Source organism: Perissodus microlepis, chromosome 22 (genome assembly GCF_051167445.1).
Source record: "Perissodus microlepis isolate ML-2025 ecotype Zambia chromosome 22, ASM5116744v1, whole genome shotgun sequence".
In the NCBI taxonomy this organism is placed as follows: domain Eukaryota; kingdom Metazoa; phylum Chordata; class Actinopteri; order Cichliformes; family Cichlidae; genus Perissodus; species Perissodus microlepis.
The window spans coordinates 17,008,737-17,035,831 of record NC_140481.1 but is presented as its reverse complement, the minus strand read 5'-3'; the positions used below and the strand labels follow the sequence as shown (position 1 = coordinate 17,035,831).

The window sequence follows — 27,095 nt, the reverse complement described above, 5'->3', positions numbered from 1 at the left end:
GTTGTTTTTAATGTCGGTGCATGCCAGAAGGACTAAATCACATTACGTATAAATGCACTGGTAGACTCCATCGAGGATCGGCCTTTTATTATTTTTTGCAAAACCTGTTAATCCCAAACAAGGTGGAGGCCAGAATGATTGAGTCATTGACAGCGTTGGGACACGGTTAAGTAATACATGCTGTAAAATGTTGTATGAATGCTAAAAGCTAGGCTTTGCAGGCTAAGAAATGCATATGTGATGCCTGAAGCTAAATCCATACACCACAGCTACCCACAAGCTTAAAAAGAACACAGTGTCTCCATATCAGTTTTCTGAGGTGAAGCGCAGGTAACAAAACTTTTAAACATCACCCTCTAGTGGTGTTTAGGAGTGGCTCAGCTTTTTCAAAAATTGGAAGAAGCAGGATTTTTTAAAAAAAATTTTTTCTTTGATTGATCATTTTTTTGTGCACACTGAAAGAATGAAATTAATGTTGAGTATGGCAAACATCTGATGAATGTGTAACAATTTGATGCTGAAACAAGAAATACCTGCGGAACATGGGAAGGTTTCTGGGAACTTTGACATGAAGCTCAAACGAAAGACGCAGAATGTGAAAGTAACTGCAATGAGCCGTGCAGCAATTGACATGTGATGTGGGTGTTAAATTTGATAGCTGTGGCTCGGTGCTGAGGGGCAATGAGTCAGAGTCAATAAGGACCAGGAGGTGTGACTGACCTCTTTCAACTGTCCTTCTTTCACCCCACAGCCCTCCTCCTTTCTCTTTGCATCTTGTTGTTTGAATTGCTCGCCGTGTTTGTTATTCAACCTTTGTTTTAAGATAGTGACTCATAACCAACTCTTGCCTACTTGTGTACCTTTGACTCTAGACCGAAAATGGCCAGACCCTGTTTTTCCGCTTAAAGCGCATGACTCTTCATGTTCCTTTCAGGCTCTTTTCTCGCACAAATCCTTGTCCCTTCTTATGCTGCGATCAGGGAGTGGAGCCTTTAGGTTTATCTGCAATTGGAAAAGCTTTCTGACTCACTCCCTCACACAAACACACATTTTATAGGCGATGACTCATTGCAACGCAGGCCATTCAGATCCACAGTACACCAAAGTTGAACTGGTACGTGAGTGCGTTGTTAGCGTGGCCATGTTTGCAATGCCACACACATTAACCTTTATATGCATTAGGGTGCTGTTACGCGGAGGGCTCATGACACGCCACCTACGCAGCTTTTATCTCCGTCGCCGAGAAAATAAGTGTTGCTGTTGCTTTTGGTCGCCCTTGTACTTATTAGAAAAAAAAAGTGTCAAAGTGTGCACATATCATGTGTGTTGAACAGATAATGGTACAGATGTGCGATATGTGTTTGTGTGCATAAAACCAAAGGCAGAAAAGAATTCATGACACTAGCAGATGAGGAACACAAAATGTGTTGAGTGACTCATGCAGGACGGCCATCAGCCGACACAGTGGCAGACAACACATAATGTAACCCACATGCACATAATTGGCTTCATGAAGTGCCATATACAGAGAGGCACATCTCAAATTACACATAATGCACACATACAGTTTTTTTTTTTTCAGATGAACACAGACAGTGCAGTGCAAAATGTTCCCGAACTCATTTGTACCATTTTTGCATGTCTGTGGAAGAGATGAGTCACTTTTAACTACAGTTGTCACGTAATTACTGTCACTTAGACTGATTCACTCGCCAAACAATTTCTAAAATAACAATCAACCTCTCTGTCGACATTTTTATGCAGAGAGAGAGAGGGTATGCTTATTATAGAAAAACTGATTCACTGAAACAATGCAAAGCATAAAAATATATTTTTATTCTTAAATGCAAGCGACCAATAATGCACATTTTATTCTGTGTTATATAAAAGTCTAGCTAAGACAACAGGAGCCTGGATTACAAATTGCAGATCTCTTACAAAGCATCACGGTGCTACAACACTACCACTGCAATACTGCTCGGAGCAGATGTGTGATGTGGTTTTGGCAACGAGGCTGCTTTTCATTTATAAATTGCCTTTTAATCTTTCTGTTATCATAAAATCAAAACCAAACAATTTGAGTATTTAATTTTCATCATCTGTGTCGTCTTCATCCTCGTCAACATCCTCTTCGGATTCATCTTCATCCTCCTCTTCCTCCTCCTCCTCTTTTCTCGTCTGACGACTACCAGCTCTTTGTTGCTGTGACAACAAATAAACAGTCAATGCAACTAAAACGCTTGGCAGGTAATCATTAAGCTCAACTTCCAAGGAATCTGTTTTTTTTGTTTTGTTTCTTCAGTCACGGTTATTAGTAGAAACAATGAAGGGTAGGTGTAAACACACCGCAAAGTGCGCTGAGACCACATTCCTCACATTAACTTCTCATGAGGGTTGACTTGTGTATTTATACAGTACTGTGTAAGTTTTGGGTTACCCATTATTTCTTTGTAATTTGCTTACATAGATGAAACATAAGCAAACATAGATATATGTACACACACATTTCCATATATGTGCAAATATATGTGGAAAAAGATTGTTTTTAAACGTGCCAACACTTCCCTGTGTCTTTACCTTTTACATAAATCAAAAACAGAATTTGTACAGTTTTAACAAGCTTGAAAGTCAATATCTGGCATCTTTATTCTTCAGCACAGTGTGAACTTTTTTGCAATGCCTTTAAGTAGTTTTCAGGAATAGTTATCTTTTCTTAATGTTGGATGCCTTTAAAAAAATCCACATTGCACTGCAAATGAGTGAAAAAGTAGCCAATGTCCAAATAAAAAAAACATCGAAACCATAAAGCCTGGAGAACTACTGCTCAAGACCACTGTAAAAATTATAAGAAAGTCTGGCTCCAGGAAGCAAAAGTACCTTCCGGTATTCATGTAAGAATGAGGACACTTTCTCCATGTCCACTAACATGCTCTACTTTCAACTTTCCATTCTGGCTTCATCCTTAATGCAAACAGGGTCATAAATCCTCTCTTTTTCCTGACTGCAAATGTCTTTTCTGTTTAGTAGTGATTGCAATTTCTCTCAGATAAAAATCAAACCTAATCAGCGAAGCCAAAGTATGATCTCAAGATGTGACGCAACACATATCTGAGGCATATTCTAGTGACAGCTGCGTACAGCAATCTGTATCTGCAAGTTCCAATATGGGCATCTGTAGATACTGTAGAGTCTACAGTGTAGACACTACATTTCAACAGACTCCATGAGACCCACGGAAAACAGTTAATTAAAAATATCAAATTCTCATTTGTCAATTAGTGAGAAATTGTAGTCTAGAATGCAACCATATAAAAAAATAAAAAATAAAATCACAAAACAGTGCGGTGTCACTGTTAAGATCCTGGGGTAATACTGAATGCAGGAGGAAATGCATGATGTTCCTTGGATGCAATGTCATGGGTAACAAAAAAACAACACCGATTGATGGCCAGGGTGATTCCACGCACAATCATTGCAACTACTGATAAGACTCACTGTTATCAAGCACCAGCCTCTATTGGTATGAGAAAGACTTCTGAGCTCACAACAGGAAGAAGGGAATTTTGAATTTTATCATCGCAATGAAACTTGTGCAACACTCAAAGCCAAAGGTGAAAAGGAATAGCATTACAGATACTTGTTGGGGAATTCTTGTCTCTGTATTGGAGCTTTTAATCACTGACTGTATCTTACCTGTAATGTCCCTGTTGAGTTCAGGAAGGACCCGGTCCGATCAAGGGAAGTTTTGGAATTAGCTCGCACTATGTCTAAGCGTGACTGGTAGTCGGGGGGGTGCAGAGAACTCCTGAACACCTGCCAGAGACAGTAAGAGGGGCTGAAAAGAGGTACTTTTCTATAGAGACAAAACTGAATGGAAGCAGCACCTGTACACAAGCCCATGGGGCATAGCAAACAGTACAATAAGGTCATATAGGTTAAATTCAGGGTATTTTATTTACAGATGCATTAAAAGCAGGGACTCGGATAAAAACACACAAACAGATAGAGAAAGTAAAAATACTCTACAACAAAAGTCACCGACAGCAATGACAGTCTGTTAATGTCACACATGTCCTTAAACCAGCTCCAAAAGTATTATATTTATAGCAAACACAACAAACTACTGCTGAAACCACCCCAGTGGTTTTCACTGTGTAGAAAACAAATTCAGCCATGGTTCTCGATCAGGATTATCTACATGCCTGTCATTGTGCCCGTTTCAGATGATTCAATCTCCCATGCTTTGTACTATGAGTCACTGAAAAACAGCCTTGTCTCGATGAGGAGTTTTGCTTCCATATGAATGGAAGGCAAATGATTCAGTGCAAAAACACACAGATGAGATAGCGAGGGGTGGAGGAAAATAACACAAGGGCAACTGCAGGAGGAACTTTGCTCGACGAACATCATTGATCCTTTGTTTTTTCAGGACGTGCTTTCTCTCTTAAAAATAGTACAGCAAACCTCTCATTAAATTGTAAACACAAGCAACCCAGTTAGCATGACTGAATGAATTGTGTAGAATTCAATGCAGGTTACTTCAAACGCTGACGTAAATTAAAGGGTGTGTGCATGTACGAGCAATGACTCAAAGAAAGATGGGTGCATAAGACCGTGTTATTACAGATGTATTAAAATAACCTGACGATGTATATACATTTATATACATTTTTAACCTCAGTATGTCCATTTGGCTAAGGCCAAGGCCACTGTTGAGCAGAGCATCAACTTACCTCCAAGTCCTCCTCCTCGTCCACACTTTGAATGCTTTGGTAGGCCAGGGTGTACACCTCCAAAGCCTTGGCGTGGAATGACATTTCCACTGTCACAAACTCACAAAAGATTTTCTACAGTGAGAGAAGACACGAATATCAAATACTGAATATTTCAATATGGACCAGACTCTGAGCCAATTCAACTGAACCACAAGTGCACTGTGACAGCAGACAGAGCACAGGATCAGTCCAGACAGTCCACAAAATCAGCTGATATCTTTCTACATATCACAGTAAATCCTACATAGGGCTGTTTGGTTGTCCACAGTCGCCGCACACATGCTAGCCATATTGCAACAGGCCCTGCACTACTGTTACTTCTGCTTTTCCCCACCTCTGACATTGTTCTTGTGCATGTTGGGCTGTATGTGCATGTTAGGTCATGTAGGCATGGTTACTAAGTCAAAGGAAATCTATGAAATATAAATTACCATTATCCAAACCAAACTGTCATCATCATTAAAATATTTACTTTAAATAAAATGTGCACTTTTTCTGTGCACTTAAATATAAAAACACACAAAAATACATTTAAAAATTATATATAAAAACTTCATGATCGAGATCGGTTCATGAACGTACGTCAGTTTTTAACGCTCGTAAATCAAATGCAATGATTGCTCGTTCATACGTATGCTACACATACACATACATACACACCAGTGGGTTATGGTTTTAACAACTGGCAAAATTTTATTTCCTGTCTGGCACGCCTCTGCAATTCTACACCATTAACTGAGGGTGAAACATGGTCACAACAGGGAAATCTTTCCAGATATTTCCATGCTACGTCCAAAGAACCACGATCGACATAAAAGTCTGCAAGTAGTTGCTGTGAACGGCAGATGTGGCCATTTGTTACTCTGTAGTCAAGTACTGCTTGCCTGTTCAATCATTCCCATCCTAATTTCTATGTTTACAATTAAAAGCTATCATAACTGAATTTAATATAAGGATTTAAGTATCTGACCTGTAACAAAATGTTGAATGTTGCGTCCTTTCCTCTATTAGTGACCGTGTTAAACACAGCTCAAAATCACATTTTTTGATAATTCAGTTGTTTAAACTGTAAACTTATGTATTTAGGTTTATTATTTATAGGCAGATCAATGTTTAAAATAACATTAGCTGTACTACATACAGGTCGGGTCCGTTGTCATTCGGTCTTTCTTATAAGTTACTCATTCCTATTGCATTTTAACGGTTCCAAATTTTTACTAATTAAATATGTTTTCTTTAAAATTCTCAAGTGTGAATGCTTTAATGCAAGTTTGAAGCCAGTACTTAATAATCTGAGGTGCACAGAAAGTAAACCTTGATGTCTTGGATCTTCTGCCTCTCAAACTCATCGATGGTCTCCTCCAGCTGCTTCGTGGTCCGTGTGGCATCCATGGTGGCTCTCTGGAGTTCACTCTCAGCCTAACGGCAAAAACAATATATATCCATATAAAACTCAACTCAAAACATAACAGACTAAAATAAGTCAGGTGCAGTGTCCAACTGGTTTAAGCTCTTGTAAAGAATTTACACTGTGCTTGTGAGTTTGTTTCTGGAATGTTTTTCATATTTCTATTCATACATTACCACTGATGAAAACACATATTACATGGGACGCACCTGAGACTGAAAGCTCAGTCAAGGAAACTTAAGAAATATAAGCTTAAACTGTCCAAACTTGGCACAACAAACATTTCAAACAGCTCTAAGCTGATGTCTATAACTAACGAAGAATTGAATTGATATTAGCAGGCATTCATTTGATTATTTATACAGATGGCTGTTGTAACACTGAAGCCTTTTTGTCAATCTGGTATCAGAGAGAGATTTAAAGAACTGAAGAGAAACAAGTCAAGGATACAATGATCTGCCTGTCTGAGGGGTTTCTCTGCCTGGTCCTCTCGAGCTGAGCCATCTGTTTGGCTTCTCTGTCTCTGGCACTCTGAGTAGTCTTCAGATCCTCCTGCACGGATACACAAATTCCCAGAAGTTATCAAAAGAATTAATAGTGGTAGCGTGTAATGCACAGTTTGCTAAACATGACTTAACATATAAGAATTTGGTGTGCATCAGTGAGGATCAGGATCTCCAGTAGATCCTGTTGTGCAAGTTTTTGGTCTATCTTCAACTGTACTGTCAACCATAGGTTTTTAATTGCTCTGTGACTTTAGCCGTTGAACATATTGAAGGAGAGGGCACATTTTTTTAAAAATTAAAATGAATGCATGCATGCAAGAGCAGAATACAAGTAAACACCAACACACACACAAGGACTAAAAGCCAAACAAGGCAAACTTTTACTTAAGACAATTTGGACAGTAGTGCGGCGTCTGTGAAATACCACAGGATGTCTTCTTGATATACTTAAAAAAAAATAGTGGTTAGCAGAGAAGAGTGCTGGCAATGGGTCAAAGTGGCTTGTAGAGGTAGCGATATGTTATCATTAAGACAATACTGCCCTCATGTGCCTTTGCCATAGTAATGACACCAACAGCAAATTGCTCTGCATCCCTCACTGCCCCCTAGGCTCCTCCATCCAGGCTTACCTGTTGTTCCTAGAGTATTTAAAAGTAGAATGGCAGGGAGAGCCTTCAGTTTTCAGGGCCCTCTTCTGTGGAACCAGCTTCCCGTTTGGATTCAGGAGACAGACACTATCTCTACTTTTAAGATTAGGCTTAAAACATTCCTTTTTGCTAAAGCATATAGTTAGGACCAGGTGACCCTGAATCCTCCCTTAGTTATGCTGCAATAGATGTAGGCTGCCGGGGATTCCCATGATGCATGAGTTTTTCCTTCACTATGTGTTAATAGACCTCTCTGCATTGAATCGTACCTGCTATTAATCTCTGTTCTCCCTCTTCTCTTAGTCTCTCTTCCACAGCATGTCTTTATCCTGTCTTCCTTCTCTCACCCCAACCGGTCGCAGCAGATGGCCGCCTCTCCCTGAGCCTGGTTCTGCTGGAGGTTTCTTCCTGTTAAAAGGGAGTTTTTCCTTCCCACTGTTGCCAAAGTGCTTGCTCATAGAGGGTCATAAGATTGTTAGGTTTTTCTCTGTATCTATTATTTTAAGATCTACTGTACAATATAAAGTGCCTTGAGGCGACTGTTATTGTGATTTGGTTCTATATAAATAACACTGAATTGAATTATTCATTTAGCGACACCATTGCAAAATTTCACAAATTTATTTATGAATTTGTGTGTAAAATTTTGGATTTTAACACAAAAATATCTGACAGAAAAAGTCACAACAAGGCACTGAAAAAATTCACTAAAATCCCCGTTGGCCCTGTGACAACCTGATTACCTGTCCAGGTTGTACTCCAAATCCTGTTTTATGACAGCTGGGATAGGCTCCAGCGCACCTGATTGGATGGATGTGCGGTTCAAATCAGTGTCAACATGGCAGCAGGCTGCAGTAAAACTTACCCTTTTCCGTTTCACCACAGCTCCATAGCTTTTTAATGGCTCTATGATTTTAGATTCAAGTCGTTCCACCTGCAAGACCAGCTCTGCATTAGTTTCTCTTCTACCCAATATTTAAATTATGGATATGAACACGAAATAATGAATGAAGGTAAGGATTCAAGGAGGTCCACCTGAGCTTGACGATAATCTTGAATCTTGGCCAGATGGTCAGCATACTGCTTCATCCCCCTCTTAAGGCTTGGTGTTTCAGTGTCTGCATACAGGCTAATTTCCCGGACCAGAAGGTCTGCCTTGTCTCGTACCTTGGCTGTCTTACTGACATAGGCAGCAAAGAGTTGGCACATCTGTCCAAAATGTTTCTCCACATTGGTGATGTTCTCTTGGATCCTCCTTGTCTGGTTATCCCTGGAAAGGATAAAGGAGAACATCAACAGCAGTAATGAAACATAATTTTATAAACGGTTTCATATATTTGAGTAGGGAAAACGATAAACGTCTATTTTGCACAAGGCCTGTGAAAATTACTTATTGCTGTTTCATCTAAATGCAAGTAGCAATACATACAAAACATCCTGTAGATGCGATGCATCCTGGCTTGTTATCCTTCGCTCCATTACTCTTTGGTTATACGGTCACTCGACCAGCTGCATGCAATAAAACAGCTAAACTAGTAAGTGCGCTGCTTTAGTATTATAAACACATGCCCGTTCAGTGAATAGCGACTCTATAGCTATATAGCATCACTAACTATGGCTTAACCGACGAACAAATAACTCGTTATGAGTGCAGTTTATCGATGAGAAGCGTGACGACACAGGTTAACTAGTTAACTGCTAGCCTGCCTTTATGCATACACAGTACGTCCGATTATTTTGTTAATGCTAACGTTAACTCTCCCCACTAAATAACACGGGATGTGTTTGACGGGTGGGATCTTTCTTACCTCGCGCTCGCGTCAGGCGTACGGCTCATCATTGCAGGCACACGGTGTGAAATATGTTCGGGTAGATCCGCGTTGATAGAATCTCTGATTTTACGTTAGCTAGCTATCAATGAACGCTCTTTTCTGTCAGGCAAGCACGCCAGTGGACCGTTTCCATGGAGTCCCTCCAGCGTTTCCGCTTTAGGAGTGCAAAAAGGAATCCTGGGAGATGGAGTCGTAAGCGCTCCATCTTTGTCTCTCTTTTTTATTTCTTTCCTTTTCTTTGAAGCCACTGAAAAAGTTGCTTTTTCTTTACAGCTACAGCTTCTCAAGATGACGGATGATGGACAGGTATGCAATAATGTCTAATGTAATAATCTACTCTACCTATTACAGGGATGAGCTAGATAGATAGATAGATAGATAGATAGATAGATAGATAGATAGATAGATAGATAGATAGATAGACAGACAAACAGACAAACAGACAAACAGAGGCAAAACTGTTAAAAGTACCATAGACCCACGCGATTATAATGTGAGATGGCGCACAATTTTATATACAAAACTGATAAAATTATGTAAAAAAGTTACTGAAAAATAATATTGTACAAAAAAGACATTTTAGTAAACAGCAGTGCAAATAACATTAACCAATAATAATTACACTATTGTACTAGATTAAGAAACAACAGCACAAAGGAATAACGCGGAAATGTGTGCTGCATCCTGACATGTGTGTTCGCCTGTCATAAAAAAGGGAGTTGATGTAGGGTTTTATAAAGAACAGCAGGAAAGGATTGCCTTAAGTGTTCTCAGTGTCAGTCTTTTTTTGAACCAGATATCAGAGGGTATTTATTTATTTATTATAATTAACCTTTCTTACACAGCCTAAATTCTGCTGTCTCTGACTCATAAGGTTTGAATGCTTCAAGACTGTATAATACATATCTGTATAATGCAGTGTCTAACTGAGACAAAGGCCTCTTATTAAAACAACTATGATGCCTTTTTTGTATGAATACCTTGTCATCATAACCATGAAATTTTTAAATATCCATCTGTTTCACTTTAGTATTTTTCACATAGTTTTGATGAACTTGAAAACCTAATGTTTGTGTATGCTTGGTCATTTATTCCCCGCGTTCTCATACAGCAACATGGGCTGGTGCTAACAAAAAGCAGCTTTTCAATCTCATTAATATATGTAATATTGTGCTGTACTATTACAAATATTAATAGTATTGCAATAATAGTATTTCTTTTCTTTGTGTTAACAGTGCCAAATTCCTTCCTCTAAAATCCAAACATTTGGCTGCTCTCCATCGGTTTCCCAAATAGATTAAGGTACATTGCAACAAAAAGGGCCACAAATAGTCATTTTCAACAACAGCTTGACTATTTTTGAACTGGTGCCAAGAGCAGACTTTGTGATCACTGAAATGAATGGAGGCCTCATTGTAATTCCCTCCTCTGTGTTTGGGAATGCATGAATGTCACCAGCTGCCACGTCTGCTCCTCTGTGGAAAATGTCCAAAAACCTTAATTATCACGCTTAATCATCCATGGGATTGAAGCAGGGGAGATCCCACTGTAACAGATTGGAGATGTAAAACACGGTCATTGCATTGAGCTGTGTGCCTGGAATCCCAAGAGAACCCAGTTTATCCTCCCCAATACAGCTGATGTTGGTATAGATTAATTTTTTTGTTAAATGCATCTCATAGAACCTACCCGTTCTAAGATTGATAGTTTCTAGCATCTGGATTTTTTTTTTTTATCGGTCTAATGAACATTTAAACCCACTTCTTTTGTGCAGTAAAAAAAAAAAAAGCATTAGTATTGCTTTTACTCCCACATATAAGGATTATTTTTGAACATTGAACAGCATCCCCCCCCCCCCCCCCCCAATTTTTATCCATTCCTATAATTCCAACTGTTGTGTTGTGTGTGAGAGTGATTAGTGTGAATCAGTGTGATTGTTACTAGGTGTGTGGGTGTGGACATTAAGGGGAGCTGGGGAGTTTGTTTGGCTTGTTCAGCAATAATCTTTGTAATTCCACTGGATCAAAAAGTTTGACTCACTAGGATTTATTTCTCATATAATGTGGTCTGAATGTCATGTAAGGTCACAGTCATCAATAAACACAACCAGGTTAAACCACACATGTACCTTTTCTGTACACAGTCCTGGTTTGTGAACATCTATGTTAATTAATTTTCTACAAAGCTATGTAGTCAGCTGTTTTGGGTATGAAGATGAGATTGGAAAAGGTGCACTCAATCAACTCAGCGAAACACCAAGATTTCTGGACCCACATCATGCATGTCATCAAGATTTCGTGATGTGAACCAGAGATTAAAAGAAAACACCTTCAGAAATACCAACAACGTAAAATCTCTATTTAAATATTTAACCCAAAATGCAAAGCAGCATTAAAATGTGAGTGATAGTGGAAGGAGCACCATGATCTGGATCAACTGGCCACCTCAGGGTCTGAACAACAAACTCAAAACTGTGTCAAGAAGTCCTTGGAAGGGCAGCTGATGCACTGCTGTGGCGTGACCTAAAGAAGACTGTTCGGTTCAGACTTGATTGTAGGAATAATTCCTGTACAAGTCTATAAACTGCTAATTGCAGGAGGATCTGGACTTATTAATTTGAAGAGTTGTTTAATTTTCACCATGAGCGCTTAAAAAGTATAGGTGATTATTTTATCCGCTTAAGCTTGATTTAGACTTCTGGGGGAAAACATTGTCTGAACTTACATTGTAACCAAACTCCTTTTTTCCCCACGCTACAACCTTCCACGCCATTCAAGTCACTCCGTCGTCGAGATGTGTAGTTACAGTTCTCGAGAGGTGCACATCAGGTTATGTAGAAGGTTATGGTGTAGGGTTAAAAGAAGTTTTAGTTAACGTCATACGTTAAGATGTAGATTTCTTGCTGAAGCATAATTCAAGCATTAGCCCATAACTATATTCAGATGAAAGTCAGATCTCATTTTATGAATATCAATTCTGAAGTGTTGGTAGTCTACATCTACGGCCACTTTTTTCCTCTCTTTATTATTTGATAATTAAGTGGTACACATAAAGCAGCATTTCTTCTCCTTCTTTTAAGTGTAACTGCATTACTCATCCACATGATGGCACCCCACTTCCATTTGTGCCTTTTCCTAGGATGTAAATGGCAATCTGCATGGTTACAGGTGGACTCTGAATTATTCCTTCTCCTTTCCTACTTCATACATAAAAAATATTCTGCAGACCTCTTCTCAATCCATCTCCACCATCATATATTTACATTATTCAGCACTCCCTGGCAGGAACCCAGGACTAGATTTAACATCCCTAAACATTATAACAAGTACAACAGATGCCTGTCTAGCTTGTGTCCTACAGGATCCTTGTGTTGAAAGAAGCCCGGGGCTGTTGAGTTATTTGCCTTGGCTGCTTGTAAATGTATTCAGGAGTGGTGGCATATTTTTATATTGTGCATCTGACTTTCTTAAAGAACAGATGGTGTTGTTTCCAGACTACCAATTAGCACGGAAAGGGTGGCAACCACTAGCAGCAGCTCTCTCTGCCTCTTTCATGCTCTCTTCTCACTCTCTTGCTGTCTCCGTCCCCCCGTGCCCTCTTGTTCAGTCTTCAGCTCTTTCTGTTTTTCCCTCTGCCCAGCCTTTTCCCTCTGCAGCCCTCTGTGCCGCTGTGCCAGTACCCCACTAGAGATATGTGTGGCCTGCTGAACAGATTGGGAGTGACATATGTCAGACGTGGGGGGACTTCGTAGGGCAACTAAGTATATATCCCCCAGTGTTTTTGTGCATGTGCGTGTGCATGTTCGCGCTTTCCCTTCAGGTGTGAGTCCTGGTGTGAAGACTCCAGACTCGAGGCTCTCCTCCCACAGTGGAGGAAGACATACGGCTTTAGATTCCCCTTTAATAACAAGAAGGAGTCAGTGGGAGGCACGCGTGTGTGTTCAGGGACGCTGAGGATTATGAACAGTGTGATATCTTGTATGCCACTTGGTGCATAAAATGAAATTACAAGCCAAGAGTCAATAACTCATCATGCTGATTTTGGCTAACCTCTCTCTCCTTCCTCTAACTGCCACGTTCCTCCGATTTGGCAAAGGGACACCGCGCTGCTCTCTTGCAGAAATTAACTCTGAAATATCCAGTGGGAAATATAGTCATCCTTTCTCCATATACCTTGGTGTCAGTTATTTATTGTTTAACTTTCAGATAGTCCTTAAATTAAGAATTTATTTTTTCTCCGATGCAATTAAAAGCTCCCTTTGAGTGAGTCTAAATTTAAAAAAAAAAACAGAGGTTCTATATTTATCAGTATATGATTGCCTTGTTTGACTGAGATTTTGCATCTAACTAAACTTTATTACAGCAGAACCATAGCTTTGAATTAAAATCTAGTGACATAGTGACTGTAACACACCCCCTGTGCGCTTTGGTTTCACTCAAACAAGATGTCGCAGATCTTTCTGCACACAACAGACTATGATCAACACTCTCTGCAATTTTCAGATATGAAATTCAGTGATACTCCCTTTAACTCCTGCAACCTTGAACAAAAGTCTCCCTCAGTAGTTAAGCGGGTGCTTGAAGGGCAAGCCAACGCAGACACGGTCCAGTGCTTTTATTGACCCAATGAAAAACCTCTCTGTGTCTCCAGGGGCTTGGAGCTCAGGTTAGGGTCTTTGTTGTCTGTGTTCATTAGTGTCTCCTTCGCCATCACTCTCTCGCTCCCTCTCTCCCACTTTATCGCTCTCTTACTCTCTCTCCAAGCACCTCCATTTCTAACTCCCTCACTCTGTCTCTGCTGCTCTTTTCCCCCTGAGGAGCTGGAGAAGAAAATGTCACCAGATCAAATTAGTGGGAGCCTCCAACACTGCCTGTCTGCCTCTGCCTATTCCACAGAGTGATAGCATCACTCATGGAAGTTTCAGTTATTTGTCAGCCCAAAACTTTATCTTCCTCAGGTATAATAGTCCACGACTCTGTTAATAAAGTGTTTTTCTGTCCTTTCTTGAAGTAGATTGAAAATAAATACCCACTATTTTTTGTTACTGGATGTTATTTAGTCACATCTCCTGAGCACTTATGTTCAGGGTTCCCACGGTACAGGACTATGTTGACAGGCTGCTAAAGGAAGGTCATCATGAACTTTTGTTTGTGGGTTGGCTGACCAATTTTAAACCAGATTTATATTTAAAACACCGGCTCTTTTCCACAGCGTGTCTTACGTCCAGTCTCCCTCCATTTACCGCCAACAGGTCGTGGGTGATGGCAGGAGTTTTTCCTTCCCACTGTTGCCAAGTGCTTCCTTAAAGGGATAGTTTGATTGTTGTGGTTTTCTGTTGAAATGGAATTGAACTGGTCATTAGTTGTTTGAACTGTGATATAAACATATTATATTATAAATATAAACTATAATATAAACTGTAGCATGAACATAACTATTTATACTTGCACTTGACTCACTGCACTGTTCTCCTGTATGATAGCTGTAAAGCTGAAAGAGCATCAAAGCGCACTGTGAGCCAGCAATCAAGATGTTGTTTTTGGAAGATGACAACAGTAAGCTTAAACTGCCTCTAACGCAATGCATAAAGCATTTTAAAAGATTTACCTTTTTGCGTTCTCGTTGAATATTAGATGGAAAAATACTACATGAAGCTTTAGTGGGGAAAATGTTCACTTAGTTTTTGTGATGTGAATTAACACAACATGTGCTCCTTTATTTAAACCATGTAAAAACTAAAGAGTTGCAATGACAAGTTGTGAGGGTTGTACTTTGATACTAGTTTTTAAATGAGGACCTTTTTTAATGAGAAATTTATTGTGTACATCAGCCACATTTTGAAGCTTTTCAGGAGCTATAGGAAAAAACATCCACACTGTGCTGTTTAACAAACACACGAGAATGGTACGGCCCTTCTCATCTCCAATTCTTGGCTTAAAAAACGAATAAGAGAATTTGGCAATTGCAAACTATTCCTTTAAACAGTTAATTAACAGCTCACTTTCGTTATCTCAGTGAATAAGGAAGCCAACACTTCTGTATATTGAAAAAGCCTTAATTTCACAACCAGTCCTTTTTTGCTGGGTCAGCGCAACCGCATAACTTATTCATAACACATTTCATATTCATTGCCTTCTTTACTCGACTGAGACGCATCAGACATAGTGATTTCGCTCATGGTCCGGCGTTATTTACCTTAATGCATTTTAGTGGAGTGAGAGAGAGTATAGCCAGATGTCTATCTTTGCAAACAGATGACTTAATGCATGTTAAACTACTGTATACGGTGTCTATCAGAGTCCACTGGGGCGAAACTGGAGCACTTCCAGGACTTATCAGTGACTGACCACAAAATGGCCCTAATTGAAAATGACTTCAGACTACTGAAAAAGACGGGAGAGGCTTGGTTGAGAGCACAGTTGTGTATTGTGTGTATTTCCGTGTTGTGGGGGAAAAGATTGTGTAGTCCTAAACCATTTTTATTAAAGACAGCAAACGGTCAGAGAAAAGAGAACCAAGGAAGAGTAAAGGGAACACACGCAGAACCATTTCAGCAGTCCTTCATCAGAGCCGGATGAAAGTGGCCACTGTCCTTCTGCCATCAATATGCAAATGAAAAAAAATGGCCCTTGAGTGCGGGAGCAGTTCCCTCAAGTGCATTCATTAGCCACCATTAGCATAATTGATTCCCAGTCCTGCCATAAAACTGGTCACTCCCTGTGCCTCTCGCTCTCGGGGATCCTCTGGGGAGTTCACGGGCTAAGTTCAATCATAAATCATTAAAGGACACTACTAGCCAATGGACTGTGCCAAGGCCCCAGAGACATGCAGGCTACAGTAATACTGTCACTGATGTCTAAATCATCGATGCGACGTATAAAGGTGCCTACAGGCTGATATATTCTACACTCTACCTCCCTATCCTTATTTCTTAACAGGGTGTGCTAAAAATCTACGTGCCCAATTAGTATCAAAAACAGTGTTGGGTTAGCATTTAAAAATACAAGGTACTGCACTGGTATGTCAGTTATCGCTGCTCCTAGTAATCATAGTACAGTTGTAACCACTATATTATTTACATTTTTACAGATTAACAAACAATAATAAAGCATGCTTCTTTATAGGCACTTCTGTCTATAAAGAATACCCATCTGTAGGATAAGACAAACACAGCAAAGACGTCTACATCCTTAAATACTTAAAGAAAGATGTTGGGTAGTTCTTGTAGTTAGGACAGTGGTTTGTGGTGATATGTTTACATTGACACCCATTATCAGTGCTATGGAAAAAAATTCTAAAGTAATGTTAAGGGCAGTTTAACAAATCGGTTATTATAAGGAGTTACAAGAGTAATAAGCCAGAAAGGGACCTAAAATAGCGTATGTACCAGAAGTATTCAATAATTCAATATTTTACTGCAATCAAACCCAAAGCCTCTAAAATCTGAGAAAGTTTTGAAAGAAACTTTGCTTTTGTGCACAACCAAACAGAAATCCTAATAAAGACAATGAGTATTCAGTGAGGTGTATCTCAGTCATAACTTACTTTGGTAATTAAATGAACATCAGGAGTGCAGACTAGTTATTGCAGAAGTCATGATAGCTATTAGCTTCAACCGTATTTCTCTCTCCAGCATCACCATTCAGAGCAGGTGTGTGGCTTATTAAGGCTCCGATTAGAGAAAGAGAGAGAGAGAGGGAGTCTGTGCAGTAAAAGATATTTTTTTCACTTCCTCCATCCAGCCTTTCCTCCATCTGTCCAGCAATCCATCCATCCATCCCTCCTCTTTACAGTCTAATTAAACTCATCAAGTTGAGCAGTGAAGGTTCCCAGCACCTCAGAGAGGCAGAGAATGAGCAAGAGGGACAGAGAGAGAGCAGGCAGAGATAACGGCATGCTCATGATGTATCGCCACCACGCAAAATAAAACATATTCATAAAGAATATTCATTACCTCCACCAGCCATCCCACAGATGGCCAGAAAATTGGCTTTGTGTTGAGATGTGGATTCAGGCATGCATATTAATGGAAGACAGATGTAAACGCATATTCATATTCTTTGGCTCCCTTTTTTTTTTTTTTGCGACAGACAAAATGATAATGCATCCACTTAGGAGAGGGGAAAAGGGGCTGCATACGGGAAGCAATTCGCCTCTAATGTGCTGGTGCGTTATTGGCTTTTTGTGAGACTGGCAGTGTGTGTCCCTATTTGCCTGGTGTGTATTTGTGTAGCGTTGTCCCATCTCTAGTTTAAGTGCTCTCTCACTCTCTCTGGCTCTTAAACACTATCGTACACATACACACACACGCACACACACACACACACACACACACACACACACACACACACACACACACACACACACACACACAGTCTTTTACTGGATCATCCAAGGAGGACATTATTCCATCATTTTTGCTTGGGTTGAACAAAATAATCAGAACACATGTTAACAGCACCAAACACAGCATTCTCCAAAATACCCCATACCAGCTGAATGACTTACTTTGATGAAACAGTTTCAAGTTAAATTAAGCAGTTCAGCCCTCAGGATTTAGAGTAGCGCTGTTATATTAGGGAGCATTATTTTTAGGATCGGTGTATGTAATAAACTAGCTCGTGCTCATTTGAACACTCACACACAGGCTGCAACAATCTCAGATGGAATGTGTGGACGGCGTTCCAGTGTTGTTCTGCTTCAAACTCGAGTGCTGCCTCGGCAAACTAATCAGACATCAGCAGGATTCCCATCATCGCCACTATGACAGTTTTTGACCAACACTATTCCGAAGTATCATTTTCCACACTTTTTTAAAACCCTACCTGCCTGTAGATGCTGACAATCTGACATCAGCTTTACAAAGTTCACATTGTTGCCACAAGGGGACAGTAGCGCTCTCTCTGCTTCCTCCATTAAAGCCAACCAAATTCTTCATCCATCTCTCTATCTATCTGAATTTGAGCAGAGGCTTTGACCTTTGTCATTTAGAGTGATGATTGGGTGTATAAGGTAGTAATGATTGGCTATGTTATTTAAAGTTTAATATCAAATCTACTCAGTAAATGTTTTCACCAAACCCCTGTGGATTTGGGTCCCTTGATACCATTCGTTACAGAAAAAAAAGCTAATATTGTATATATATATATATATATATATATGAGTGCTAGTATTAGCTGGTGTTATTTTTTTAACTGCACAATGAAACTGGTAATTTATGGCTTATGAATAATAATTTTATTATGCACCATAATCCTGGCGATGTTTATGTAAAACACTTTGTCACAATATAATAATTGAACTGTTCCACTGAAAGCCGTGAGCTTTACAGCTACTGTCCCACTTCCTATACATATAAGATCTCATCTCCATGTTACAGCTTATATATGTCACAGTAAGAATAGGGGAGGTTTTTTAATAGAAATGGCCCCATAAAGCTTGGCTCCTGTAACAGTGCACCGCTCAACTGGAATAAAACCTTCTTTGTGTGAGTGTGTGCCAATATGGAAAATTAAAGCCAGTTAATAAAAAGCAGCGTTAAATCAATGGAAGCCATAAAAGTTACAGGGTGATATTAAAATGTGGAGGGTGAGGAGGGGGGTCAATAGTGGCATTAACACGTTGGGCCTGAATTATCATGTTAATTTAATATCCAGTCTTCAAATGAAGCAGAAATCCCAATAAAGGTCAATTAAGCAACTAGCCTCCCATCTCCATTTAGAATTTTTATGGGCTCATCTAAATCATGGAGCTGGTGCCAGACCCACAGAGCCCCCCACTCGCTGCTGAGACCTTTGGGACATAGTGAGGGTAGAGGCTTTTAAGTTCACAATAGTTTGGAATGGGACAGTGCTGCGATTTAAACCCCACCATGCCTCCAATAACTATTTTAAATTATAGATGTTATTCTTGCCGTACTCAACAGCAAGGTTAACATAACTAGGTCCCATTTTAACCAACCTAAATCCAGCTGTTAGTTAAGTTAAATCAAGCACAAGCTTTGCTTCTATCATTGAACTTTGTGAAAACTGGTGCTTCCAAGTTTTCAGGTTCCTCCTGATAGAATAAGAATTTCTTCCTTTTCCAGTATTAAAAGACCAAAAGAACAATAAAAAGCATTAAAAAGCATTTCAAAGAAGATCTTGTAAATAAGTACTCTCCCAGATCGTAATCCCTGCACCCATGTTTTGTAATACGTTATTAATATTAGACACATGATTGATCAGGCTTCCATTCGCTTAAATGATGAACTATAATTTGCGAATCCCTGAGGTGTGTTACATTAAATGACATCTCGACTGATATTTGAACTTAAATATGAATGTGGTTTCCTTTGTACGGACCCCTCTATGTTCCCATAGGACAGAGTTATTGATTTGGCCAACCTTGTGACCAGAAAAACCTGCTAATGTATCAAATAACTACCAAAATAATGACAACTCACATACCGTCTTCACTGCAATAAGAATGGTTACTTAAGTCTAGTATTGATGTCCACTGACATAATGGTGGATGAACAGTCAAAAGAATGATGAATAATCCCCCTATAAGCACAATACTCATCGACCACTTATCGACCTCTTCAAGCTCGACTGCTACACAGACATGGCTCTATGCAGATCCATAGACTTATGAATAAATCATACTGAGCTGTAGATAGAATGACTGTTAAGGTTTGCAGTTAATAAACAGAAGAAGAAGTTCGGCAGTTGTGTGACCTGAAACACAACACTGTTTTAATTGCCTCTGTGATAAGGTGTAGATAAAGACTCCTCCGAACAAATAAACTTCTAATGAACAACTGTGCCTTCAGCAGTATCTGAGCTTGTGCAATGGTACTTGGTTGCTGTACTGTTTTTATTCAGTTAATAATTACACTACGACAGCCAACGTCCTACGACTGCTTTTTAAAATAATGTCCAGTAGTCGTGATGCAAGAGTAGAAAAAATTCATGCTATTTTTAAAAATGACAAGGAAAAAAACAAAAGAAAAACAAAAATAAACAACAACAACCCCCCCCCCCCCCTTCCCCCCCACCACCACCACCACCACCTAAAGGGTGTCTTCCTGTCTTGTCAGGTAGAAAACACAGCAGCCCACCAAAATGCATTCTGAGAATGTATTCATGCTCCAGAATAGTACCATAGCACCATAACAACAGTAGGAATGAGACTGTGAGTGAATGAAGTAAGTAAAACTCATATTAACAAAAAAATATACAGATAAATATGACTATATTAGATCCTAAGTTACTTAAACAGCTGTCAACAGTTCTTAAATCAGTACTTTTTTTTACAGGATTATCTTTAAACTACTATAAAACCTATAAACTTATTACAGAAGAAAGTGATACGGATGATTCATAACGTTAAATATAGAGAACATACAAATAAATTATTTATAAAATCAAAATTATTAAAATTAGGAGATTTAGTGAAACTACGGACACTATTAATTATGTTTAAGGCTAAAAGTAATATTTTGCCTTCTAAGTTACAAAGAGTATTTTTAACGTGTTCAGGGGCAGAAGACAGCAGAAGGAAATTTTATTTTAAGCATCAGCTAGCTAGGACAACACAAAGATTAATGAGTCCAACGGTTAGGGGTATACAACTGTGGAACTCTCTTCATTATAATTTAAAGAGTTGTATAAATTTGTTTGATTTGAGTTAGGACTGGAAATAAGTGTTAATGTTAGTTTGTTCCTTGACTTTTGGTGCCCACTTGCAATATAAGTTGGATTGTAGATAGGGGGCAGGGTTTAATAAGAATATATTCTTCTGCCTGCTCCTTTTCACATGTGGTTGCAGTGCTTTACTGACAGAAAGTGTAGTTGGTTTGTTTGAAAGAACTAACTGTGGAAACTGTTGACCAAGTGTGAAATAAATAAATAAATGAAATGAAATGAAATGAAACCAAACTGCCCGGCCCTATAATAATTAGGGCATTTATAATCCAGCAGTCTAGTGGCTACACAGGCCAATAGTGGGATTGACATGCCACTACATGCTCCCTCCAAAAATGGGTCATCGAGCTAGCTACGATTTTTACACACAATATAGAACTGATAAGTGGCATTCGCCCTCGACATCTGACCTCACTAATAAGCTGTTGCTGTGTGCCTGGAGCATGCTCAGAAGGTTGGACTTTCCAACACAGCCGTCCCCAAATTCGGTTCCAAATTTGCTCATTAGAAAGGCAGACTTACAATATGTCCTGCTGTTGTATTCTTGATCTGTCATCTCTGGGAGCACTATTAAGCGGTGAAAGGTCTTGTATACATGCGGTTGTTTATCTGTACCTCAGTTGTTCTGACCTGTCAATCAGGCCCTGGAAATATCTTGGTCACTTTACCAATCTTCCATAAAGACCGAGGTAACTGAGGGTCAACCAGTATCACTGCCATCCTGACTTTGATGTCTGGTAAGGAATTTTTCCACTTTCCCCCGGTTTGCAGTCCAAGCAAGTAGATTTTTATAAAGGCTGCCCAGAATCTGTCAGCAAGCACCTGTAATTGTCTCCATCTTCTTTTGCTCAGGAGATTTGGGATGCACAACTTGGGGTAGTGAGCCATCTGGCCGCCCCATCAACAAGGAATTGGGTGTCACAGGATCACGGTCTGCTGAGACATATCATAGTGGTTTGGAATTCAGGATGGCCTCAGTTTCAATGAGGACAGTCCTTAGGACTTTTCTAGGGCTAGGCACTATTGGTCCAGAGTGATAAAGCCAGAAGTCATAGTCCTTTATGAGGAGTCTAGTGTTCTGGTGGTTGGGATCCAGAACAATAGCATGCAATGCATCAAGGTCAGGATCTTCACTGTGTCTTAACCTCCGACGTGGATAAGCATACTGGAGTTGTCAAACTCCAGTAATTGGCTTGCACACTGAACTGGTCGGCCAGTCTTTAAATGCTTAAAATGCTTTAAATGCTAATAATCCTCTTGAAAACTATCCATCTGGACCCTCCTCATTGCCTCAAAATCTGCCTCACAGATTTTGAGGCAAGGTACTACCTCGAGGTTGACCAGTCAGACCTTCCGCCTCATGAAGTTCCTTAGCTATTGCCTCTTCTAATTCCTGCCAACTGTTGTACTTGCTTGTGTTTCTGCCAGGAGCTAGTGATGTTATCCTTCCACAAAAAGTGGATTTCTTTAGCTCTACCTCATAATTGCAGACTGGCTCAGTTGGGCTGGATGGCCATTCATGCTGTAGGAGAAAGTGTGGACCTTGTGTCCAGTGGCTGACTCCAAGTAAATCCTGGAGTCTTTGCTTGTGTGAGGTCATCAGCAGGGTTTCTGGTGGAATCAACATATCACCATGCCTTCAGGTTTGTCAGTTCCTGAATCTCTGCCACTTTGCTACCCACAAGTACATCGAAGTGGCAGATTTCAAGACATGTTGCTTCCGTGGGGCAACTCAGGATCTTGCTAGGAAGAAGGACAGGTGTACATGGCCAGTAAGATCTACTAAGCGCAGGTACGCTACAGACCTTTAAGCTTTCTCTGAGGCATCCGAGAAGACATGGAGCTCATGGATTACCTCAGGATGATCCATTGTAGGTGGCGTCTGATTATACAGGTGGAGTCTCAGATTATACCGATGTTGTGTTTGTGTCAAACACTGGAGATGATGACTCATTTTTAGGAGCTTTATTTTCAGCACAAACGAAAGCCCCCTTTCTCTTCGGTATGTGCCCTCGGTCTCCGACCTCACTACTAAGGTCTTGCTGCGTTCCTGTAGCATGCTCAGAAGGTTGGCCTTTCCAAAAGGTCTTGGGGTGATAATAAATAATAACATAAAATAAAATCTATTTTAGTTACTTACATCTGTTAGACAAAGCAAGAAATTTTGAATTGCAACTTTTAGTGTTAGCAACACAAACAAAATCACTTAAGACGATTGACAGATTAATCACCCAATTAAAACCATGTCAAATTTGTCATAACAAATTGCAAATAAATGTGTCTAATTACTTAGCAAATTATATAAACAAGGGTATTCTATTATTTATTATGATTGAAAAATGTAAAAAAATAAATAAATATAGATAACTGGGATTAATTCCTGCTTGGTTATAAACATTAATTACACATATTTTTGTCATTATAATTATTAAAAAATTAAAACAAATTTATATTTTGCAAATCTTGTGTCTTGATTGAATTTTGACAGTGAAGATCAGAATTTGAGAATTTGTCAGAGCTGCCAGTGTTTTGAGGAAAGGTTACGTCCAAAGAACGAAAGAAAAAAGTCGATCGTAACACTCACACTGCTCATGAAACAGTAGTAAAGATGCATCTGTCTCTGCTTCCCCATACAAAATGCATAATATGCAACAATTCAGCTAAACATTATAGGGGAAAGTAAGCATCCCTGTTTCCTTCCACATGCTACGCATCTGGATAGTGTCTGGGCGCATTACATGAGTGAATGGGTTAGTGACCCAGATTCTCTAATGGGATTTTAGGTGTCTAAAAAACACAGAATTCCTTTTTTTCACCCCCCAACTCTGACAGATGTTCGCTGTTGATAATTCAGTAAACATTTTAGATACTAATAGGAATGACATGCAAAGAAATACCTGCACGTGTGCATTATTATAGAAATTTGTGGAGGATGCTTACGTTTGATGATATTTTCTTCAACTTCTGTGGCATATTAAACATTAATTTATTATGGAGCCATAGCTCCTCCCTGGATGGTTAAAGTTTCTGTGCTAAGCAAATGGACTTAAGCCTTTGTTTATAAGACAAAATAAGATATCAGATATTCCAGTGCATCAAATGTACATACATAAGTGTACACAGAGACACACACACACAGACACACACACAGTCTGTGCTGCCTAAACCTGCCTGTGAAGCCACGCTGTGCTGAAGGCAATCTGTCTTCCCCACCCATAACGACCATCTGTCATTATTGTAGATCAATGGAGATGATAGATGGGGAGTACTTGCTGTGCTGACAGAGGCACAGAGACAGGAGTCCAGGAACGACCACAGATTTTGTGCGTGGTCTTGACCCAGCAGGCAAAAGCCCCAGTGTTAATTCTGCATCCGTGCTAAGCTGCGTTGATATTAGTTTGGACTGATGAAAAAAAAAAGCTACAAACTGGCTTTTTAAAAAATGCAAATCCATTCTCGTCAGTTTTCTGTTGCATATGTTTCGAGCACTCCCACATGTCTTTACTCCCGTGCCAGAAGTGTTATAAATTCTGTCTGAATAATCCATTTTCCTAAGCACTTGGTGGGTTATTCAAAGCATGTCATATGGAGTTGATGTAAAACAAGGCAATAAAACAGGGAGAGAATGGACTGTGCCACGTCTGCCTTTACACATCTCAAAGCATGACATCCCAATAACCAGCCCAAACAAGTTTGGATCCACTGGGTGAAATCAAGAGGACTGGACATGATTTGATGTAGGCCATTTCACACTTGCTGAGAGATAGATGGTCCAAGGCCGGTTAAAATCCCTGGGGCTTGGCACAAGAGCATTAGAGGATTTTCAGCACAAGTCATTCTTAACACAGAGGAGTAGACAAAATGAAGGGCTTTTCTCCAATTTTACCCGCCAAAATTGAATTCTGAGGTAACGCAGGCTCCCTTGTGGGATTTATCCCCTCCTTTGTATTCTCTCACCGCTCTCTCACATAAATTCGGTTTCTTTTGTCATCTTTTACCTTTTTGTCCATTTGGAGCTCTGTCTTTTCATTCAGTCTGTTTTTGATATTCTGAAGTGTGAAACGTGTGATGTCAGATATAAAAGTAGGGGCAACCTCAGTGCAGACGAAATAGATAAATGGAACAATGCACATATTGTACAAATTGTGATCGCTCTCTCTCTCCTATTAGTCTAATAAAAAATAGTCATAATGACACAAAACCCCACACAATTACCTGGATACAGTCTTTCTGGTGCACATGTACTGACACGCTCGAACACACAACCAAGACCGCACATGCTCTCCTCTCTTATACGCGCGGGCAGTGGGGATTGCTTCGGAAAAACAGCACCTGCTCCTCCATTTGAAAACTATTTAGGGAGGCATCAAACTCTATCAGGGCAGGTCTGATTGCGGTCGCCTCTTCACAGTCCCCCAATCACTCAGTGAGTCAATTAGCCCCCCGCCCCTTTATACACACTGAGATACACACTCACACACACGCACACACACATGCGGTATGCACAACAGACTCCCATTCCCTTCCGTCCGCTGGTGGTTCCACCAGGGAATGAGAGTCCATCGGCAGGCTCCCAGCAACACCTGAGGCTCCCCACCACCCAGCCCTAGCCCCCCCCTTCCTCCACCCATAGTCAGCTAATAGCGGTGCTCCAAGGGCACCTGAACCACAATGGCATTCAATTCACCCCCATTGTACCCCTTTTACCAAGCCTCATACCAGTGACTCAACAGCTATTTAGCGGATGATAGGAAAAGAAAGGGAGCGGGGAGGAGCACGAGCGAAGTAGGAAACAAGCGATGCAACAACAGGGGTGATGCGTCCCCCTCACCTCTGTGATCATTTACTTTGTTCAGCTGAGGCAAATTTGATTGTGCTGTTTGCTGTGCATGTGCTGGTGTCGACCGTTTGCCTTTGCACGTGTGTTTGCGTGCTCGCGGGCATATTTCTCATTGCATCCGCTTGCACCTACGTGTGTGTGGAGACTACGTTTGGTCGACTCTTTGGGTTAGCAGGCGGCGCTCTCTCACAATCGCTTATTTATTCAGGGCCTTTTGAAATAATCGAGTTGACACATCTGTCAGATGTTGAGAGGAGGAATGCTAAAAGGTCACCGGGCGAGGTACCAGCTGCTCCCACACCAAACCTTTCCTGCCTCCAAATAGCACAGTCATTACACCACAACAGATGGGACTCCTGCCTTTCATTTCTGTCTCACATTCACACATACACGCACAGGCACGGAGGACCGTACACACAAACGCTGCAAGTACCCATCACACATATACACAGAGGTACAGTCATACCAGACGCTTGTCACAGACAAGACAGGCAAACAGGCACCTACTGTACACATCTGCAGACACACAAACAAACGCAAACACACACACACACACACACACACACACACACACACACACACACACACACACACACACACACACACACACACACACACACACACACATATTTATTCCCTTCTTCTGTCACTGTCTCTCTTTCGTTCACCTGCGCTCTCTGTACTCTCTCTCTCCAGGTCTGATTTCCTTGTACAAGGTCAGTATCAGCTGTCTACAGGGAACATCACTCCCTCATACCCACAGGATGACAAAAGAACAAATGCAGTCACACTGAGGACAAATGGTGTGGGAGACATTCTTTCTGCAGCCCTCTTTATTTCCCGTTCATCTTCTTTTATTTCAGAGCTTTTTTGTTTGATGATATCAGACTCAAAGACGGAACTGAACCTTTTGGCCATCAAGAAAATCATATATAATTCAAACCCAGTGAGATGTGATATAACACAATATTTAACAGAATTTATCTCAGAGCAGCTTCTGTTGAATGGGAAAGTGCTAGGCGTTGTGAAACCGACAGAATAGCCTACAGCCTTGCTCCAAGTGCTATCTTTGATGGAGCTCTTGGATTCAAGTTTGGTTGAATAGAAAAAGTTGGGCTTTTTTTTCTGATGAGTGTGTAAAATTATGTGCTTGCTGCAGGAAGAAGTTTAAAATTATGGCAAGCTCATTCAACTTGTAGGAAAACCAGACTGAAGATCATTGATTGATTTCCCCACATAGATCATCAGATCTTAGTGAGGGCTGTAATACTGTGTTCATGTTCAAGTTCAACTTAGATACAAGATGTGTGTCTTTGCTTTACAAGGGGTATGTTGCTTCAGAATATTTAATTGTTTCACAGTAAATCCTGAAGTCATTTGTTGTATTCGCCAGCATGGCT

General features: G+C 40.2%; 1 protein-coding gene across 1 annotated transcript; it reads right to left on the bottom strand.

Moving 5' to 3' along the window:
* Positions 1 to 1,814: 1,814 nt before the first annotated feature.
* On the bottom strand, positions 1,815 to 9,317 carry cibar1 (CBY1 interacting BAR domain containing 1). The gene is made up of 9 exons (XM_084919996.1): positions 9,145 to 9,317; positions 8,372 to 8,606; positions 8,202 to 8,270; positions 6,634 to 6,735; positions 6,393 to 6,398; positions 6,090 to 6,194; positions 4,734 to 4,847; positions 3,694 to 3,813; positions 1,815 to 2,202 (listed from the first exon to the last, which is right to left on the bottom strand). The coding sequence occupies exons 1-9, from the start codon at positions 9,174 to 9,176 to the stop codon at positions 2,086 to 2,088; spliced, it is 900 nt and encodes a 299-aa protein (XP_084776122.1). The 5' UTR covers positions 9,177 to 9,317; the 3' UTR covers positions 1,815 to 2,085.
* Between the last annotated feature and the right edge of the window lie 17,778 nt (positions 9,318 to 27,095).